We start from the raw sequence: 17,649 nt of genomic DNA on the forward strand, positions 1-17,649 counted from the left end.
CGGATCAGGGTGGCTACCGCATCCATGTCCCAGCTAGGGAAGGGAGAGGGTACCTGGTCTCTACAGTGAAGTGGTTGGCCTTGTTGACCAAGCCACTCTCCAGGCCCGGCCCGAAGGCCCTCACGCGGGTAGGGTCGCAGCCCTCGGTCACGCCCACTCGGAAGGGGCTCTTGGGCACAGCTACCTCATCATACAGGACCTCCACCAGATGCACGCCTGGAAGCCAGACACACGGCGGGAGTCAGGGTGGGCGCAGCCCCCAGGATCCCAAACGCACTGAGAGTCATCAGCTCCCCACCCTCCCCGCTCAGCCCATGTCCTCACCCTCTTCGTAGGCTGTGTACTGCACTCGGTAGGTGCCATCCCCGTTGTCGGTCACATAGGTGTCCGTCTTAGCGCCCGAGGGGTTGAGCACACGAGCTGTCACGTGGTTCCCACCGGTGGCTGTTAGGGATCTTGCATCCACGGTAAACTCCGTGGTCACCTCACGCAGGACACCTGGGTCGCAGGAGAGGAGCGCTCCGTGTGAGTCAAGGGCAGCCTCACATAGTCGCTCATGCCACCACCCTCCCCAGCCGCCAGGCTCTTGCTCTTGTCCACCTGCTACGTCCCAGCCTGGGCCCAGCCACCGTCTGCACCCGTGCACTCCAGGCCCATCCCCCACAGCCCCTGCTTTACTCCCATCACCACCCTGTGATATTCTGTTCATGTTGGGCACCCTGCCAGGCTGTGGGCCCCTCGAGGGTGGGTCTGGGTCATCTGTCTCCCTAGACCTTCCACCCTCATGCCTCACCAGGGACTGGCCTCCAACAGGTGGCCACTCACACTTACTGAGCTGGGCTGAACTAGCTCCTGACCTTCTACCCCAGAGCTTTCCCTCTGTACTCTCCACACTGGGGTCCCTAGCTTTCTCAGACCAGGCACCTGATCTGAAAGCTGGAATCTCCCCAGAAAGAAGCACATAGTTGGCCACGTGAGCAGAGGCAAAGCTCCACGCCCAGCCTCTGGCCCTTGGTGCCTTCTCAGGGTGTCTGAGCCCTAAGGACTCCAAGCCTGCCCCCAAGCCCTCCTTTCACCTCTGCCTTGGCCCTGCCTGAGCCCTCAGCCCTGCTCGCTCCCTCCCGACGATGACCAGGGCTCCCTGAAGGGCTCCTCTCTCACTCACCGTGAGGCTCCACTCCAGGCCCCGAGACCTTGATTCCACTAGTGTCGACAGCGGGCTGCACATGGACGCGGGTGGGGAATTTGGGGACAGGGTGCCCGCCATACTTGATGGTAATTGTGTAGATGCCAGGAAAGGCAGGGCTGTAGGTGATGTGGTAGGTGCCATCGGCATTGTTGTGGATCAGCACCTCGGCCTTGACACCAGCGTCCGACAGGATCTCGATGGTCAGCTCAGCCTCGCCAGCCTCCGAGCAGTCCACAGTGAAAGTGGCTGCCTCGCCAGCCTTGCCACGCTCCAGGCCCGGCCCACTGGCCCGCACCTTGCTCGGGTCGAACACAGGCCGGATGGTGGCCTTGAAGGGTGAGCCAGGGATGTGGGCTTCGGCAAACAGGATGTTGATGGTGTACTCGCCAGGCTCCGTGGGCAGGTAGCTGACAGCACATGAGCCATCACCATTGTCCTGGCACTCAATCTTGGCCTCACAGGGGCCCTCCACAGTCAGCCCCAGGCCTCCTGTGCCAGCCCCCTTGGTGTCAATGGAGAACGGTGCTGGGGTGCCTACCAGGCCGCCTTTGAGACCAGGGCCATAAGCACAAACCTAGGGAGAGGAGCAGGTATATGGGTTCCTTACTGGCCTCTACCATGCCTGGTCTTCATTGCTCCCCACCCAGCTAAGCACCTTTAACTGCAGCAGCTACAACAGACTGAGTCCTTACAACAATTCTAGATGAGGCAATGGAGGCAAAGAGATTAAATAATTTGTCCCAGTTAGTAAGCTGGAATTCAAGCCCAGGTGTGATCAAAGGCCGCACTCTTAATAACTAGGCTGTCTCAAAGACAGGTCCTGAGATGGAGGATCACCATGGCCTTGGATCCCTTGGCTGTAGTCACTCCAGGTACATGGGCCCTCTGGCCTCCGTGACTCATCCGTTTTCCCTATAAACCCTTAAATCCCAGCTCCCTTCAACTCCTATCTCCTCACCTTGGAAGGGTCAGGGGGCAGGACACCCTCCACAGCAAAGGGGCTGCCAGGCACTGGATGACCGTCATAGGTGATATCCACCTTGTAGGGTCCCTCCTCAGGGGGCATGTAGCGCACGGCCTGGGTTTCAGCTCCACCCCCAGGCTCCAGCTTGCAAGGGATGGGGCGGCGGGAGGGTGAGGTCATCCGCACATCCAGCTGGCCCTGACCACCAGCCCCACGTGTGTTCACAGAGAATGCCTGTTCTTGTCCCACAGCCACCTCTGCGGAGAGATCAAGGGGCAGTGAGCAGAGACTCCGGCCCACGCCACAGCATCCCTCCCTCCCAGCGCAGCGCCTGCCCCACTTACTGCTGTTCAGGCCCTGAACTTTGACTTTGCTGAGGTCCAGTGGAGGTGCCACATTCACCACAAAGGGGCTCTTGGGGACAGGGTCCCCACCATAGGTCACTGTCACTGCCATGTTGCCCTGTTGGGTACAAAAGGAGGTTAGAAGTGGGTGGCTTAGACACAGCCTGGCAACATGCCCTTGGCCGATGTGGATTTCGGGTCCAGCCAGAGAGGATAAGTGGCAGGAAAGGGGCCAAGACAACCCAGAAGTGGTCCTGGGAGACGCACGGAAGGAGATGCAGAACCAGGATAGGTGGGGCGGGAAGGAAGCGGGACACACCTGCTGGACGGCTGTGTACTTGACAGTGTAGGAGTAGTCATGGTTGTCGATGATTTCAAAGTCCCGCACAGCCTCGCCCTTGGCAGCCCCGGCAAAGTGCACATCCAGCTTGGCCTTGCCGGCTCCCTTGGTTAGCACCGTGAAGTGAGTGGGCTTCCCAACTTCCACACCTGAGGAGCGCCCCCCACAAGACAGTGGTGAGGGCCTGGTGGACACGTAGCTTCAATCCCAGCCCATCCCAGCCCCTGCCCAGACACCTACCTGTGCGGTTCAGCCCAGGGCCCTCAGCCTTGACCTTGCTGGCATCATGGGATGGGTCCACCTTAATGTGGAAGGGGCTGGCAGGGATCTCCTAGATGGAGAAAAAGATTTGGTCAGCGTAGGCAAAGGTAGCTTCTGAAACAGCCCCTTTGTTTCTTCTGAGGCATGCTGCCTGCACACAGAAAGTGCTCAACTCATGGCTGTGCCACTGTCCCCAAAGGACAGGATACCAGGCTGCAGCTTAGGCATAGAGGGTGCGGGCCACCAGGGACTGCCAGAAGCCAAGGGTAGAGTACCTGGTTGGCAAACAGCACCATAATGGTGTAGCGGCCGGCCCCTGGGGGTGTGTACTTGACTGTGAAGGTGTCATTGTCATTCTTGATGATGTCAAAGTCGATGTCAGCTTCTGCAGGGCCCACCACTCCAGGGGCACACTTGATGCCAATACTCACATCACCTGAGGGGAAGCCGGTGCAAGGCCATGAGTGGGGTCTCAACAGCCTCCCTCACTTACCTAGAAGCAGGATCTGGCCAGAGTGTGAGCCCCACCTACCTGGACCCCACCTAGACTCTGCCCTGGACCCCGCCCACTCCCGACTCCCACACCCAGGCACACCTTGCCCAGCCTCGCTGCAGTCCACTGTGAAGTAGGTAGGCTCGTTGGCCTTGAGGCCCGTCTTTTCCACGCCTGGGCCATACACCTTCACCCGCTCGGGGTGACTGCCTTCTCCCACGTTTACCTGTGGGGAGGGGGTTGATGCTCAGCCCAGGGCCCCTCCCACAGGCCCCATACATCACTACCCACTTCAGCCTTAATGGGACCAGCCTTAGCCTCTTTGTGGGCTTTGAGGTGGGAAGTAGACACAAAGGCCCAGAGACAACCAACAGCTCCCGTGTGGGGCTCCGCCCTCCCTCTGGGACCCCAGGTGGCAGGGGACAGGACAGGAGGACACACCCGGAAGGGGCTCTTGGGCACATTGACGCCTCCCCAGGAGATGATGATGGTGTGTTTAATAGGCTTGGTGGGCACGTAGGAGCAGCGGAAGGTGCCGTCGCCATTGGGGATGACCACGATGTTGACAGGGCAGCCATCGGCATCCTGTGGGCGTCAGGGAACAAGTCTTAGAGCACTCCGGCCTCCTCAGAGCACTGGCGCCCCCTGCTGGCCTCAGGCAGCCCTCAGGCCTGGAGAGCCCAGCGCCCCGTGCTCTGGTGGTCAAAGCAGGCCCTGGGCGCCCAGAGATCTGGCTCTAGGCCATTTGTGTGGCCCAGCCTCCCAGCCTAGGCGTCTGCAATGTGCTGGCTGGGGAAAGGCTGGGTTAAATCAATGTTTCTAAAATTGAATAGTGAACATTTTAAAGGAAAATCATCCTCTTGAACCCAAGAATACATTCACTAACTTCTAGGGATTAGTGAACACCAGCTTGAGAAACTGACTTGGGAAGTAACTGTCTTATTCAAATCATCTTGCAACTGCAAAATTATTAGTACAAAAAAAATAATACATTTTTGGTAAAATATGTTCATAAGGTTATCATCAGAAAACACAAAATTTTTAAGTTTCTTAAAACTTTGGTTCTTTTGGTTCCGTGAGAGGCGAGCCAGGCCAGTGATGCTGCCGTGTCCTCTGCCTCTTACCTGCCTCCACCTTCCCAGGGTTCCTGCCCAGGGCAACGGGGGTTGCAGGGACCGGCAGCACCTTACCTGGGCATACAGATTCAGGTCTCCCTTGCCAGCAGCACGGGCATCGATGGTGAACTCTGCAGGCCTGTCCACGATGCAGCCAGTGGGCTCCAGGCCAGGACCAAAGGCCTTCACCTGTGCAGGGGGAGGAGCAGAGGGCTAGGTTGGCGACTGGAGGAGAGCCTGCTCACCCCATCCTGGGCGAGTATGCAGGCCCAGGGATCCCACCTTGTCCGGGAAGCAGTCAGGTGCGGCTGGCTGGATGTGGGCAATGAAGGGCGAGTCCCGGATGTCCTCATCATCACAGATGACATGCACGGCATACTCCCCGGGCTCCGTGGGCCAGTACCGCACGTCGCAGGAGCCATCCCCCTTGTCATCGCACTCAATCTTGGCCTGCGAGGGCCCCTCGATGGAGAAGCCTGGGTGCGAGGGAGGGAAGATTGGGGGGTACAAGAGGCAGCTTGGACACTTGGGCAGGTCTCCTGTTGCTCCCTCAGTCACTCCTCCGTCGCACCCTGTCTCATCCTGATACTACCCAGCATTCCCGCCTCCTGTCCCCAGGCACTTCCCGTGTCCATCGCACCACTCCCCAGCGTTTCCGCCTGCTGCCACCCAGCCACTTACCCAGTGTCCCCACCTCCGTGCCAATGGCCTCCACCACAAAGTCAGCCGACTTGCCCACCTGGCCAGTTTTCAGGCCGGGACCCCAGGCCCGTACCTTCTGTGCTCCTGCCTCTGGGCTCACCTGTACCTCAAAAGGACTGGGTGAAGAGGGATCTGGTGTCAATGTCAGGAAGTTCCTCTGCCAGAGGTACCACTCCTCTCTTCCCTCAGGCAGCCCAGCTTCCCTTCCTTCCCCTCCCCCCCTCCAGGAGGCCCCAGATAGGCAGGCATGGCGGGTGCGTGGTGCTTACCTGCGCGGGATGGCATAGCCGCCCCACGTGATGGTCACCACGTACTTCCCAGGCACCACAGGGTAGTACTCACACTCGAACACACCATCCCCAGCCTCTCGCACTTTCACCGGCTCTTCTGTGCCCTCTGTAGAGATGGGGAGCAGAGAGGGAGGGGATCACCTATCTGGAACTGGAACCATCAACTGATCCTCAGTTCCCTCAAGGAGCCCTGGGGACCCAGGCTCAATCTGAGGGCAGTGCTACTAGTGGGCAGAGCTGAAATTCCAGCAGGGACCACATGCCACCCCAGTGCATGATAGCCAGAGTAGCATGTAGGGAGAAGAGGATCATTCCCAGTTTGTAGGTGGGAAACTGAGGCAAGAGAGGAGACAATGTGCCTAAGGTCCCATGGTGCCTCTGGTCAGCATCTCCTTGGAGTCTCTCTAGGGATCGGGGGAGGGGGCATGGTGCTGGCTGTCACTGCCCTCAGGAAGTGGGCCGGCGCCATATTTCCTCCCTGCTCTCCCACCCCCCAGTCCTGGGCCCTGGCACTCACTTGGCCCCTTGACAGTGACCTTGAGCTCCCCGCTGCCAGCACCCTTAGTGAACACCTTGAAATCAGCCACCTCTTTCACACGCACACCCTTGGGCTGCAGGCCCCGCCCAGAGGCACGGCAGGCATTAGGGTTACAGGCTGGGGGTTGGAGAGAGAAGATTAAAGGTGCTGAGGGGCTGAAGACAGAGCCTCAGCCCCTCCTCACACATCTCCCACCTCAGTGGGCAGTCCTCCTGACCCTCACAGGCACAGGCTACGGCCTCATGCAGCCCTCCCCTGTGCTCCCTAGAGCCCCTGACACAACTGGGGCCCTCGGGAGCCATGCTGGACGAGGCGCCTGCTACAAGAAACCCTCCCTGCCGGGCTTCTCAGAGTCAGTGTCACTTGGGACACAGACATGGCAGAGCCTGGGCAGAGAGTGGGGCAAAGAGAGATAGGGGAGGGCCCTGAGCCATCCAAAGCCACCCACCTAGAGCCATCTGAGGCTTCTCAGGCAGAGCCACCATAGCAGCCTTAGGACTGAGTCATGCCATAGAACACTAAGCAAGGCCACAGAACGAGATATTCAACATAACACGAAGCCTTCCGCAGGTCACAGGCAATGCATGGAAATCAGCCTGCCACAGAACACTACCAATGGCAATGAACCCAGACCTTGCTCAAAGAAGGGTGATCTCAGACTGCCACGGAACACATAAAATGGCATAGAGCCCAACAGGGTGCCAAAAAACAGTCAAGGACATATAATCCAGGCCTACCACAGGACACAGGCAATGGCACGGAACCCAGGGCCTGTCACAGAATGCCACAGAAGGGGGGCAATTCCACACTGCCTGGGCCATGCCACACAGCACAGGCGAGGCCAGTCAGCTATGGCCATGCTGGCCCCGCCTCCCCTGGACAGTACTAACGTGGCACCACTTTCTTGGCCTGGTGGATGATGGGCACGGAGGGGGCATGTGTCGGCAAGGGCTCTGAGCGGCAGGGAGAGAACCAAGTGGTGGGAGTCACCACCGAGGGCCTGGGGTATGGGTGCCTACCACATAGGCCCCCACAACCCTTGCAAGGTGGCACCTGCCTATATACTTTGCTGTGGTCTCCTGACCCTCCCTGGGGTAGTAGGTGGAGAGATGATCAGGATGAGATCTCTCCAGAGCGGCCCCCTGCCCCCCATGGCTATTCTACCTATTTTAAACCTTCGGCGGGCTCCCCTCCTACCCCTGGATTTAGTGCTTCATTTCCTGTAAACCCTCAGACCCGGAATTTGGTGGCAACTCTGTGTCCTGGCCTCAGGGGGGGTGGCTGTGGGGATGGGTGAAAGGCCTTTACCTTCTGCCACATGGACGGGGAAAGGACTGCGGGTGATGGGGGCACCAGCGAAGGCCACATGCACCGTGTGGGGCCCCTCCATCACAGGCCTGTACGTGCATCGGAACGTGCTATCGCCCTTGTCCTCCAGGGCCACCTCCACTGTGTCCCGCCGGCCCTGCGGGTCCACGATCACCACGGCCACATCACCAGTGCCGGCCCCTGCCACAGACAAAGGCCATCAGCGCCCCCCTCTCTGGACACACACAGCTGCTCGGGGCTCCCTCCCTGTGGGGCCACCCACCCTCTAGCTGAGACCCTGCCCGTGTCCCCCATCCACATCACCCCATGTAGTCACGCACTGCCTGCCTGACATCCCCCTGGGGCCCGTCCTTACCCGCGGTATAGATGTCAAAGTACGTGGGTTTGTTGGCCACGTTGCCCACAGGCTCCAGGCCAGGGCCACGGGCTGACACCTTGTTGGCATCTCCCAGAGCCATGCCCACGTTCACCTCAAAGGGACTGCGTTCGATATTCTGGCCAGCAAAGAGCACGGTCACCTGCGGGTCAGGGGCCAAATGTTAGCTTCTCGGGGGAAAGCGGTTCTTTTGAGAGGGGGTGGAGGGGCAGAACGGAACCAAGGAGGGGGAGAGGTGGGCTGCCGGGCAGGCTGGAATGGGGTGCAAGCTGAGAGGGCTCCACGCAGACAGAGCCAGGGATGTGAACGGAATGGGGAGGATCGTAGGGAGATACCTTGTGCAGCCCAGCAACCTTGGGCACATAGGAGACAGCGTAGGTGCGGTTCTTGTCGTTGTTGGGAACCACCTTGGCCTATTGGGAAAGGAAAAGACTGGAAGTCACAGTGGCTGCAGCCCCTCCTGACCCCGCAGGGCCTGGCAGCACCCATGGGTGGCGCTTTTCCCCCCAGTCCCCAGCCTAGTAGTAAATCCTGGCAGCTGTCTCCAGGCCCGTCCTGCTGTTAGCCTGCGGTCTCTGGTTCCAAGCCCATGCCATTCTCTCTTGTCCCCAACAGTTCTCATACCTCCTCAGTGTGGCCCTCAGGGTCCTCNCCCCCCAGTCCCCAGCCTAGTAGTAAATCCTGGCAGCCGTCTCCAGGCCCGTCCTGCTGTTAGCCTGCGGTCTCTGGTTCCAAGCCCATGCCATTCTCTCTTGTCCCCAACAGTTCTCATACCTCCTCAGTGTGGCCCTCAGGGTCCTCAATGTAGACCAGCACCTCGCCCACGCCGGCGTCCACCGTCTGCACGGTGAAGTGGGCAGGCTGTAGCACAGTGTTGCCGTGGGGCTCGATGCCTGAGGGACAGATGCAGAACCACATTACTCAGGAAGACCCCTCCTGGGATGGACCCAGCTGCCCAGGGAAGACCGTCAGGGGCTCAGCACGTACCAGGCCCATAGGCTATGGCCTTCTTGGGGTTCAGCTGTTTAGAGCGAACAGGGGCACCAGGTTTGAGTTTGGCCTTGGGGAACTGGGACAGGTAAGTCATGACAGAATGCTCATCCACGTTGGGGTCCACGATCTCCTCGGGGGCAATCACCTGCCACGGGGAGGAATGGAGTTACAGGGCGCCCTCTACCTAGTCACCGTGGCTCTCTCCCACATCTCCACCAGGCAGCCTTAGACACCCAACCTCCACCCCGGCCCTTCTGCCCTTCCCCTCTCCCCCGCCCTCCTTGCCCATGTACCTGGGGCACCCCGAGCCAGTCATCCGCCTGCTGCATGGCCTCCCGGGCGTTCTCGACGGGCTGGTTAGGATCCCAGGCCTCCCAGTCAGGGCACAGGCCTACAGGATGGTAGAGGAAGGTAATGGTCAGGGGAAAGCAGCCAGTCAGAATGCAGGGCATCTGCTCGCCTGACACCCTCACAGGCTGGGGCTTCACGCCCGCTGCCACGCAGCTCTAGGCCCCCCACCAGCCAGGTCCCTGCTGATGCCCTACGTTACGGCCCCTCGCCGGGATGCCCAGCGCCATGGAGAGGCGCGGCGGCCCTCCCTGGCGCCAACAATGAGGCCTTTCTGCCCTGGCTGACATAGCCTGGCACCAGCCCTGCCGGTCAGCCTCCTGCCTGCCCAGGCCCCAGCGCAGACCTGACAGTGTAGACCCTGTCAGGACAACCCCCCCCCATCCCTCCCGCCTCACTCCTTCAGGGGTGGGCAGAGATAGGGCAGGGGTTCCGTCCTGGACATGCCTCTGACCCCATCCTCTACAAGGTTTCCTCACAGCCGCCCTCAAGTCCTAGAGCTCCAAACACTTCCCACATCAGCCTTAGGGCCCAAGACACCCTCTCCTTCCTCACTACTCACTTGGGGAAACTGAGGCACACAAGGGCCTGTTTTGAGAGGACGGGTTCTCCTCTGTGGCCACCCCAAACCCAGCCCTCCTAACAGGAAGAATGCTGAGGCAGCTCCAGATCGCTCCTGTCAGGGGGTGCAAAGGTCAGGGGGTGCCTGGTCCAGGCCAGAGCTGGAGGAGGGGTGATGCTCGTTGGCTGGGAGGGGGCCGGCTCAAAGGCTGGAATCCATGACCGGCCGGAACAGCTGAGCTCACTTCTGGCGGCCTCACCAGCTGTGGGCAACGGCTCAGCAGCTGGGAATGCTTCCCGGGCGGCTGGTGCCCCCGCCTCCCACCCCCTGCTCCCCAGCTGACCCCAGACTGGGGGAGGATTCTCCCAAGGGGCCATGGCTCCCCGGAGGCAGAGCTGACCGACTCAGGTTAGAAGGCAATCTCTTCTTGGGAGGTGATGGTCAGAAAGGGAGATGCATGTGAGGCGGGGCTCTAGCCGGTGATGCCTCAGTCTTCTCATGGGCCCTGACTGCCCCCACCTGACCAGGCCAGGGCCTACCCTTGGAGAGGGCAGAGCTGGTCCACCTGCCACTGGGGAGCAGCACGCCAGCCTCAGTCCCTCCTCAAACCTCTGCTAGGGTCTCACAAAGAAGAACCTTCAGGGTCTAACTCCTGGGCTTCTTGCTACAAGTCCTACCACATTTCCTTTCTCTCAGCTCAGCAGAAACGGTACCCATATGGCAAAGCAGGAAGCTCAAGGAGCAGGAAGGAGGCCTTGGGCTCAAGTTCAGTGCTGCCGCAGATAAGCTGTGTGATCTTGGACAAGTCACTGGCCCTCACTGCCCTTGTCTGTAAATGAAGAACGCTCTGCCTGTTGCTGCAACTGCAGTGTCTGTCACACCTGTCAGGAAGGCCCTGTCGCCAGCAACGATTCTCAGCTGGAGCAGGGGGCAAGCCCCACAGGCGTTGCTGACCCCCTGGCCCGGGGATATGCATTCTGACAAGCATGGGCCTCGGTACCACCAGCGAAGGGCTCCGTGAGGGGCCCGCTGGCCCACTTACCAGGGGCACAGTTGTCCACCAGGGCACCCAGAGCTTTGCCGTCCTGCCAGTCACGGTTGAAGTTGGTGATGGGCAGCTGGGGCACCTTGTTCTGGATCCAGCCGAGCAGACGCTGCTTGGGTGTCTGCTTGCGGGCGTCCTCGTCATCCTCATCCTCCCACATGGGCATGGAGATGGAGTAGTGTAGGATCAGCGTCCAGATCAGACCCAGGATCAGCTTCAGGTTCCCATCCACGATGGCCTTGCTGTCTGCAGAGCGGAGGGGACAAGCTGGCTTCAGTGAGGGGGCCGCCCTCCCGCAGCTCAGCTCAGCTCGCGAGGCAGCCGCGAGAGCAGGGGGGTCGGGCCTCCTGCCCCTTTCTCTGCCTCCCAAATTCTCAGCCCCAAGCAAGGCCAAGGCCAGACCCAGAGGCCTAACGTTTTGGGGCCCTCCCATTGGAATGAGGCTGCTTCCCAACGCGCCCACAGCAGGACTTTCACCTGTGGAACAGCGTGTGCGTGGGCCTCCATCAGGCTACAGGCATCCTGGCAATCATCCGCGATTGTAAGCCTCGTGGGGCTGGCGCGGTTTTCATTTTTTAACAGTTTTATTGAGCTATGCCTGACAAGCCGCAGGTATTACACAACCGGACAAGCTTTGACAACGTGTATGCGCCCCTGGCGCCATCACCACAGGTCGCACACATAGCCATCTCTCCCTAAACTTCCTTGCACGTACCCCCTGTGGTCCCTCCGCCCGCCCTTCCTGTCTCCCTTTCCAGGCAGCAACTGGTTTGCCCTTGGTTGCTACGGATGAGTTTGCGTTTTCTAGAGTTTTATACCAATGGAATCATATAGTATGTACCCTTTGGCTTTCACAGTAGACACAATTTCTCCATACGCAGAGCCTAGAACTTAGTAGGCTCTCAGTAAATACTGGTTGAATGAATATGTTAAAAACTGAAATTGCAGAGGAATCGAACTAACCTGGTCCCAGCCAAATTCTCCTCCAAACACCGTAAAAGGCTTTTGGAACAAAGCTCGGAGAGAGGGAGGGGGTACAGTGCATGCTTGGGTAAGGCTCGAAAATCATGTTTTCAAATGCTGGGGACAGTGGGATTTCACACGAGCCAGGAGGAATGTCACCCGTGCGGACTCAAGTCTCAGTCAAAAGCTGAGGCTCTTCACCCATCCCCACCTTAGAGGAATACTAGGGACCAGAACAGGTCCCCCAAATTTGGGAGACCTAGCTCTCCTTCCCCAGCCAGAGAGAAANTTTGTAAAGGACAATGCAGGCCTGAAATCCATCAGCTTCCCAGAACACCGCTTTTAGGAGGCTGGGAGGGGGCAGAAGACTCAACCTTGTTTACTGGTGTTGCCTGAGAGATGGGAGAGGGTGGGGCTCGAGGCACACCCCCCCTTACACAACTTTTCCTCCTCCTCTAGATGTTGGGAGAAAACAGGAGACCAAAGGCCTGGGGAACCCTCGCATCCCCCACCCCATCCTCTGGGAGGGGAGGGGGAATCGCAGCCTCTCTGTCCCTCTGGCCTCCAGCTCTGGCCCCCTTGGCTCCCCCACCCTTCCACTGATTCATCCTTCCTTCCCCGGCAGCTCCCCAGCCCGCCCCCTCTCCCCCTGGCCCCGCTGCAGCACAATGGTTTGGCAGCTTTCAGATTCCGTGACACACTCCCTCCCGGCCTCCCGGTGCTTCAGGGCGCTCTCTCAAACACACAGGCCGCCATACTCTCACACAGTCCTGACACCCAGTGCCCCACAGCCTCTCACCACCCTCACAGCCTCCAAAGCCAGTGCACCAGAAGTGCTTCTTGCAAACTGGAGCCAGATTCCTGGGAGGGAGGCCTTGAGGCCGCTGGGGGGTGGAGGGGGTGTCATTCATATTTGCTGCAGGGAGAAGTCTCTCCCCAGTAACTGGCCCTGGGCCAAACAGCAAGTGGTCCACTGCGGCCTGGGGCAGAAGAGGAGCCCGGAGTCCTCCTCCGGAGCAATGACCTTCCCCTCCCTACCCACCCCGGCCCCAGGCCAGGCACCTCCCTCACACCCTGATCCACCACTTCTTCTCCAGCCTGGGGACACCCCCAAAGGGGTAGGAGGAGCCCTACAGCCAGATCCGAGGCCACCCCAGGCCTCAAGGGGGGTGGGGAAGGAGAGAGGGCCCTGGCGAGGGAGGTGCCTGCACAGCTGCTGCCCCCTCCTGCCCCTCCCTCAGCTGTTGGCTCTAGAAGGAATAGCAACTGGGGAACAGCTGCGGCACAGAGCTGCCTCATTAGGCCTCTTTGTTTGGAGGGGCTGAGGGGGTGGCGGGGGCTGGGTTGGGGTGCTGGGGTAAGGGCACACAGCTCCTTCAACCCAGGCTGAGCACCCCCGCCTTCGGGTGGACTTCCCAGCCCCCACCCCACTCTTGGGAAGGGAAGTGGGGAGTCTTTCTGACACCCTCCCAGGTGCCCAGATGCTCCATCTCAGTCTGAGATAATACCCAGAGGAGGCCTCCTGGACAGCCCCTTCCCACCACCGTGGACAGAGGGAACTGGAGGAAGCAGAAAGCCGCCCTGGTGGGGAATCCCTTCGCGTCTCCTCAGGGTTGAGCAGCCCTGCCGCCTGTGCCCCTCCCTCCACCCTCAGCCTCAGGCCCGGCCCCAAATTGCTGACAGCTTATCTCATCAGCAAGAGTGAGCCACTTGGCCCAAATGGGGAACAGTTCCCCTTCCTCTCAGCGGGAACCCAGGAGCGTCCCTCCCACCCCCAAACCATCTTTTCCTTCTTCCCCCTCTACTCTGAGCCGGCCCCTCCACAGTAGAGCCAAGGGGCCCGAGCCAGGCACCGCCATGGGGGAGGGGAGAGGTGAGCTCAGGAAGGATGAGGCCTGGAGAGGGGCCGGCGGCCCCGAAACAGGGAGGGGAGAGGAAGGCTGAGCAGTTTCCTATAAAGTCCTGGTGAGGCCCCAGGCCCTCCCCTTGGGACCCCACCTGGGACAGCCCTGTCCATCAAATCTCAGCATGCAGGGGACAACAGCCCCAGGACTGACTTGGCTCTGACTCCCCCACACAAACCCTCTGACGACCCCCCCCAACACACACACACATCCGCATGTAGTCCTCACCCCCACTACAAACACCAGGGCCCCCTCCCCCACCCCCTGTCCTCCTGCTTGTCCTTCTGGAAAGCTCAGAGACATCTGCTGTGTCACGGAGGCAGGGCTATTTCCAGGCCAGAGCGGGTGGGGTGGGGGGGCAGTATTGGGGCAGGAGGGGTAAGGCCTAGAGAGGGGACTGGACAGGGCAAAGGGCCCCGGACTGACTTCAGCTGCTAATTCAGGAGGCCTAGAGATGCCCTGAGGGAGAGTGGGGGTGGACAGATATCCAATCTAAAGAAGTCTTCGCGGTAGCCTGGTGGGGGAAGGCATTTGACCCCATGTGAAACTCCTCTCCTGGGCCTTTGGGGTGCGCCCCCCCCCAGGGGCCCTTTCATGTAAATCACAGCAAGACTCCACTGGGGTAGGGGGTCTTCCCCAGGCCCCCAGCCAGCAGGGAGGGCTGGAGGGCTGTGAGGGGAGGAGCAGCCACTGACCACTCAGAGCCCACCCTCAGCTCCCCAGGCTCCCAGGCCTGGAGTGCTTCCCCACCCCCACCAGCACTGATACACCTTCCAAATCTGGTTACACTCAATGACTTCCTCCCTTCTACAGGCCTTCCCCTCCCTCCTCTCAACCCAGACAGTTAGCTGCAGCCAATCCCGGCCTAGGGGGTGGGCTGGGGGCCTGGCATGGACTTAGGGGAGCACCCTCCTGGGCAGGCTAAAGCAGGAGGTGGATAGGCAGGGGTTAAGGTTTTCTGCCCTCGCTCAGTGCCTTTTTAGGTTTCTGAGGCTGGGCCCTGCCTGCCCTGGCCCCGGGGCCTGAACCCAGCTGCTAAGCACAGGCCTGTGGAGGGCCCCCCCACCCCATGCCTGCCTGGCCACCAGCTTCCCCGGACCTGCCTTCAGCCAGCTCCTCCCCCATGGAGGTGCTGGGAGGCAAAGAAGTTATTTGCTTTGTTTAGGGAGTAAATGCCCCCCAGGAATCAGCAATGGGCACCCTGTCTTCTCAAACATGGGCTGGGATGGCCCGATGGCACGAAAGGGGACAATGAGTAGAGGCGGTTGATGGGAGTGTGTGCGGGGAGGCCGAGCTGGACGACCTAGAAACGGTAAGCTCTGGCCTCCCCCGGAGACCCCCAAGATGCCGCTGAACGGACAGAGGGCTGTGAAGGCAGTGCCCATGCGGCCTGCATGGATGGAGGGAGAGCAGGGGCCAGGGGCCTCTCCCTGAGCCAGGGGGCCACTCTCTGCCCTATCTCGGCCCACCCGACACCTGTGTCCTCCGCCGCCCCCGCGGGCCAGCCCTTTCTTGGGGCACTTCCCCCTCCCCGCTGTGCCCGTGCACTGCTCGCCCGCACTGACCGATGGACACGAGCTTGATGTGCTCGCGCTCCAGGAACTCGAGGGCCACAGACACGTTCTCCAGCTTCATCTGGCGGAAGTTGGGGCGCGGGTGGAACTTGCGATACATGCGCTTCTGGCTGAGCACCTCGAGCAGCGCGATGAGGCGCAGCCCGTCGCTGAGGTCTCGCTGCAGGTCGGTCAGGCGCTTGCCCACACACTTAAGGTGCTCGTTGCACCAGCGCGTGAACGTGTTCTGCTGGATCTTCTTCCACGGCGCGTCCTCCGCCAGGTCCTTCTCTGTGGACGGCATGTCGTCCACCTCGTCGCCCAGGCCGAGGCCGGCGGCCTCTGAGTAGTTGCTGTTGTTCATCATGCTGGCGTGGGCTGGGGCGGGGGCTGCTCTGCCTGCTGGGGTCAAGCTGGGCTCGGGCTGGAGCGCTGTCGGGGCGCTGTCGGGGCGCGACCGCGGGACTCGCAGCTCTGCGCTGCTCTGCTCTCAACTTGTCTCGGGCCCCTGGCTGGCGGGACTCGGCGGGCCTCCTCGGCTCCTTGGCCGCTGTCTCTCTCTCTCTCTCTCTCTCCCTCCGGGGGCGGAGCAGTGCTCGGGAAGTGCGGGCCGGGCCGGGGCGGGGGGTTTNGGCGGCCCCGCCTCCTTCCTCCCCTCCCCCCACAGGGCCCCGGTGGCGGGAGGGGCTCCCCCCCAAACACACGCCCCCCGGCCTCGGCCCAGGTCTGCGGGCCCAGGCGGGGCTCCCTCCCGCGCAGCTGCTCTGGGGAGTTGGATCACAGAGCTGGAAGGCGAGGGGCGAGCGTCCCCAGTACCCCCCAAACCAAGCATTGTCAGTTCGAGATGAAATACACCCCTTTCATACGCTGTGGGACTACAGAGATAAATGGGGAAACTGAGGCTAGTGGTTGAGGCAAAACACACTGAAGCAGTGCTGACAGAATTTTCTGGATGAATTGGTGGCGCGACCGTTGACAGGGCTTGGGAGTCCTGGCTCCCTGCCCAGGGTATTGTCCACCTGCAGGGGAAAGGAAGTGTATGTGCTTCAGTACAGACAGACTGAGAGGAAGCAGGGACACTGCCCAGGCCAATTAGAAAGAAGGCTTGGGGGTGCTCCACTTTACAGGTAGAAAAGCCTCATTTGAAGCCCAAACCCAGGGTCCCAGGGGAAAGACTGAGGCTGCCCCTGACTCAGTGTCCCTGTCACCAGGGACCTCATCCCCTCAGAATGAAGCTGAGCTCAGGAAAATAGTACCCAGTGAGTCACACTGTGTCTCCCCCCCACCCCACCATGTCTGACTCAACCAAGGTGATGAGAGGGCAGGGAGAGACTCTGTCCCGTTGTGCCAGGGAGCCCCCTGGGCAATGTGCCCATTTGGGCCACAAGGCAGATCCTTCCAGCAAAAGGGCGGGTTAGCCAGACAGAAACAGGGAGAGCCTTGCCCAGAACAGCCAAGGGGAAACGTGACGGGACTGGTGGGCAGGGAGAGCTCAAGGGAGCCAGCCAGAAAGCCTAGGCAGGACTGGGCTCAGGGTAAGCCAAGGGCAGCTGGAGGCCTCGGGGATGGTGACAGCAAGGAAACTGAGGCACTCAGAGGGGCTGTTGGGAGAGGAAAGAGCCATCAAATGTACTTATATAGAGAATATATAATCTGCAGCTCTGTGTAGCATACATGTGTTCTACGTCTCCTGGTCCCCCTTTTAGGCCAAACTTCCTCAGGTGCCCCATCCGTCTTGACCCAGTAAGTTTGGGCTGGACAGTCCCCGACTCAAGCTGCGTGATGATTGACATTTGAGAAGGTTCTGGGACCTTCTAGGTGAATCATTCTGTCTTATTCCTCTTCTATCCCCAGGCAGTGTGAAAAGGAAGGAGACTGGGCATCTTTGAGGGCTGTCTCTTCAAGGGCAGGATGAAGGCCATCCCTGTTACCGAGCTCAGAAAAAGAGGGGTTTGGTGGCGGGGGGGGGCAGTGCTTATGGCAAAAGGAGTCCACGCATGATTTCTTTCCCTTCTCATCAGGTAGGGAGGGGGAGGAGTAGAGAAGGGACCAGAAACAGAAGAGGGACCTGCTGTGCGTGGCTTGGGAGGGGGGAGCTCTGGGGGCCCTGATAATGACAGGCGAGGTATAAATAGCTTGGGCCCTGCGGCTCATGTTCCGTCGGCTGCCTGTGACGAGGTGCTCAGGAATTCCACTCTCCTCTTGGCATGCCCCCGTCTCCAGCACTCTCATTCCCCCATGCCACCTTTGTCCCATGTCCAAAACCAACCATCAGGCATCAGTGCTGACCGTCTACTTGAGAGGCTAAGCTCTCTCCTGTGGAGAGATGCCCAGCTGGGG

At 60.3% G+C, this 17,649-nt stretch overlaps 1 protein-coding gene across 2 annotated transcripts in view; it reads right to left on the reverse strand.

Moving 5' to 3' along the window:
- Positions 1-15,676, reverse strand: part of FLNC (filamin C) — a 26,981-nt gene extending 11,305 nt beyond the window's left edge. For both annotated transcript variants that reach the window (XM_077770760.1, XM_077770759.1), the window contains exons 1-23: positions 15,322-15,676; positions 10,887-11,135; positions 9,228-9,325; positions 8,929-9,079; positions 8,716-8,834; positions 8,277-8,354; positions 7,921-8,083; positions 7,545-7,745; positions 6,216-6,353; positions 5,678-5,804; positions 5,388-5,524; positions 4,989-5,182; positions 4,782-4,895; positions 4,033-4,176; positions 3,694-3,817; positions 3,374-3,534; positions 3,078-3,168; positions 2,817-2,986; positions 2,498-2,615; positions 2,148-2,410; positions 1,166-1,763; positions 325-498; positions 54-216 (exon numbers count right to left, since the gene is read on the reverse strand). In XM_077770760.1, coding sequence (XP_077626886.1) covers positions 54-216; positions 325-498; positions 1,166-1,763; positions 2,148-2,410; positions 2,498-2,615; positions 2,817-2,986; positions 3,078-3,168; positions 3,374-3,534; positions 3,694-3,817; positions 4,033-4,176; positions 4,782-4,895; positions 4,989-5,182; positions 5,388-5,524; positions 5,678-5,804; positions 6,216-6,353; positions 7,545-7,745; positions 7,921-8,083; positions 8,277-8,354; positions 8,716-8,834; positions 8,929-9,079; positions 9,228-9,325; positions 10,887-11,135; positions 15,322-15,676 — 4,130 coding nt within the window. The remainder of the gene's footprint in view (positions 1-53; positions 217-324; positions 499-1,165; positions 1,764-2,147; positions 2,411-2,497; positions 2,616-2,816; positions 2,987-3,077; positions 3,169-3,373; positions 3,535-3,693; positions 3,818-4,032; positions 4,177-4,781; positions 4,896-4,988; positions 5,183-5,387; positions 5,525-5,677; positions 5,805-6,215; positions 6,354-7,544; positions 7,746-7,920; positions 8,084-8,276; positions 8,355-8,715; positions 8,835-8,928; positions 9,080-9,227; positions 9,326-10,886; positions 11,136-15,321) is intronic.
- Positions 15,677-17,649: the final 1,973 nt, after the last annotated feature.

The sequence above is a fragment of the Crocuta crocuta genome, unplaced genomic scaffold (genome assembly GCF_008692635.1).
Source record: "Crocuta crocuta isolate KB4526 unplaced genomic scaffold, BGI_CrCroc_1.0 scaffold266, whole genome shotgun sequence".
Lineage (NCBI taxonomy): Eukaryota > Metazoa > Chordata > Mammalia > Carnivora > Hyaenidae > Crocuta > Crocuta crocuta.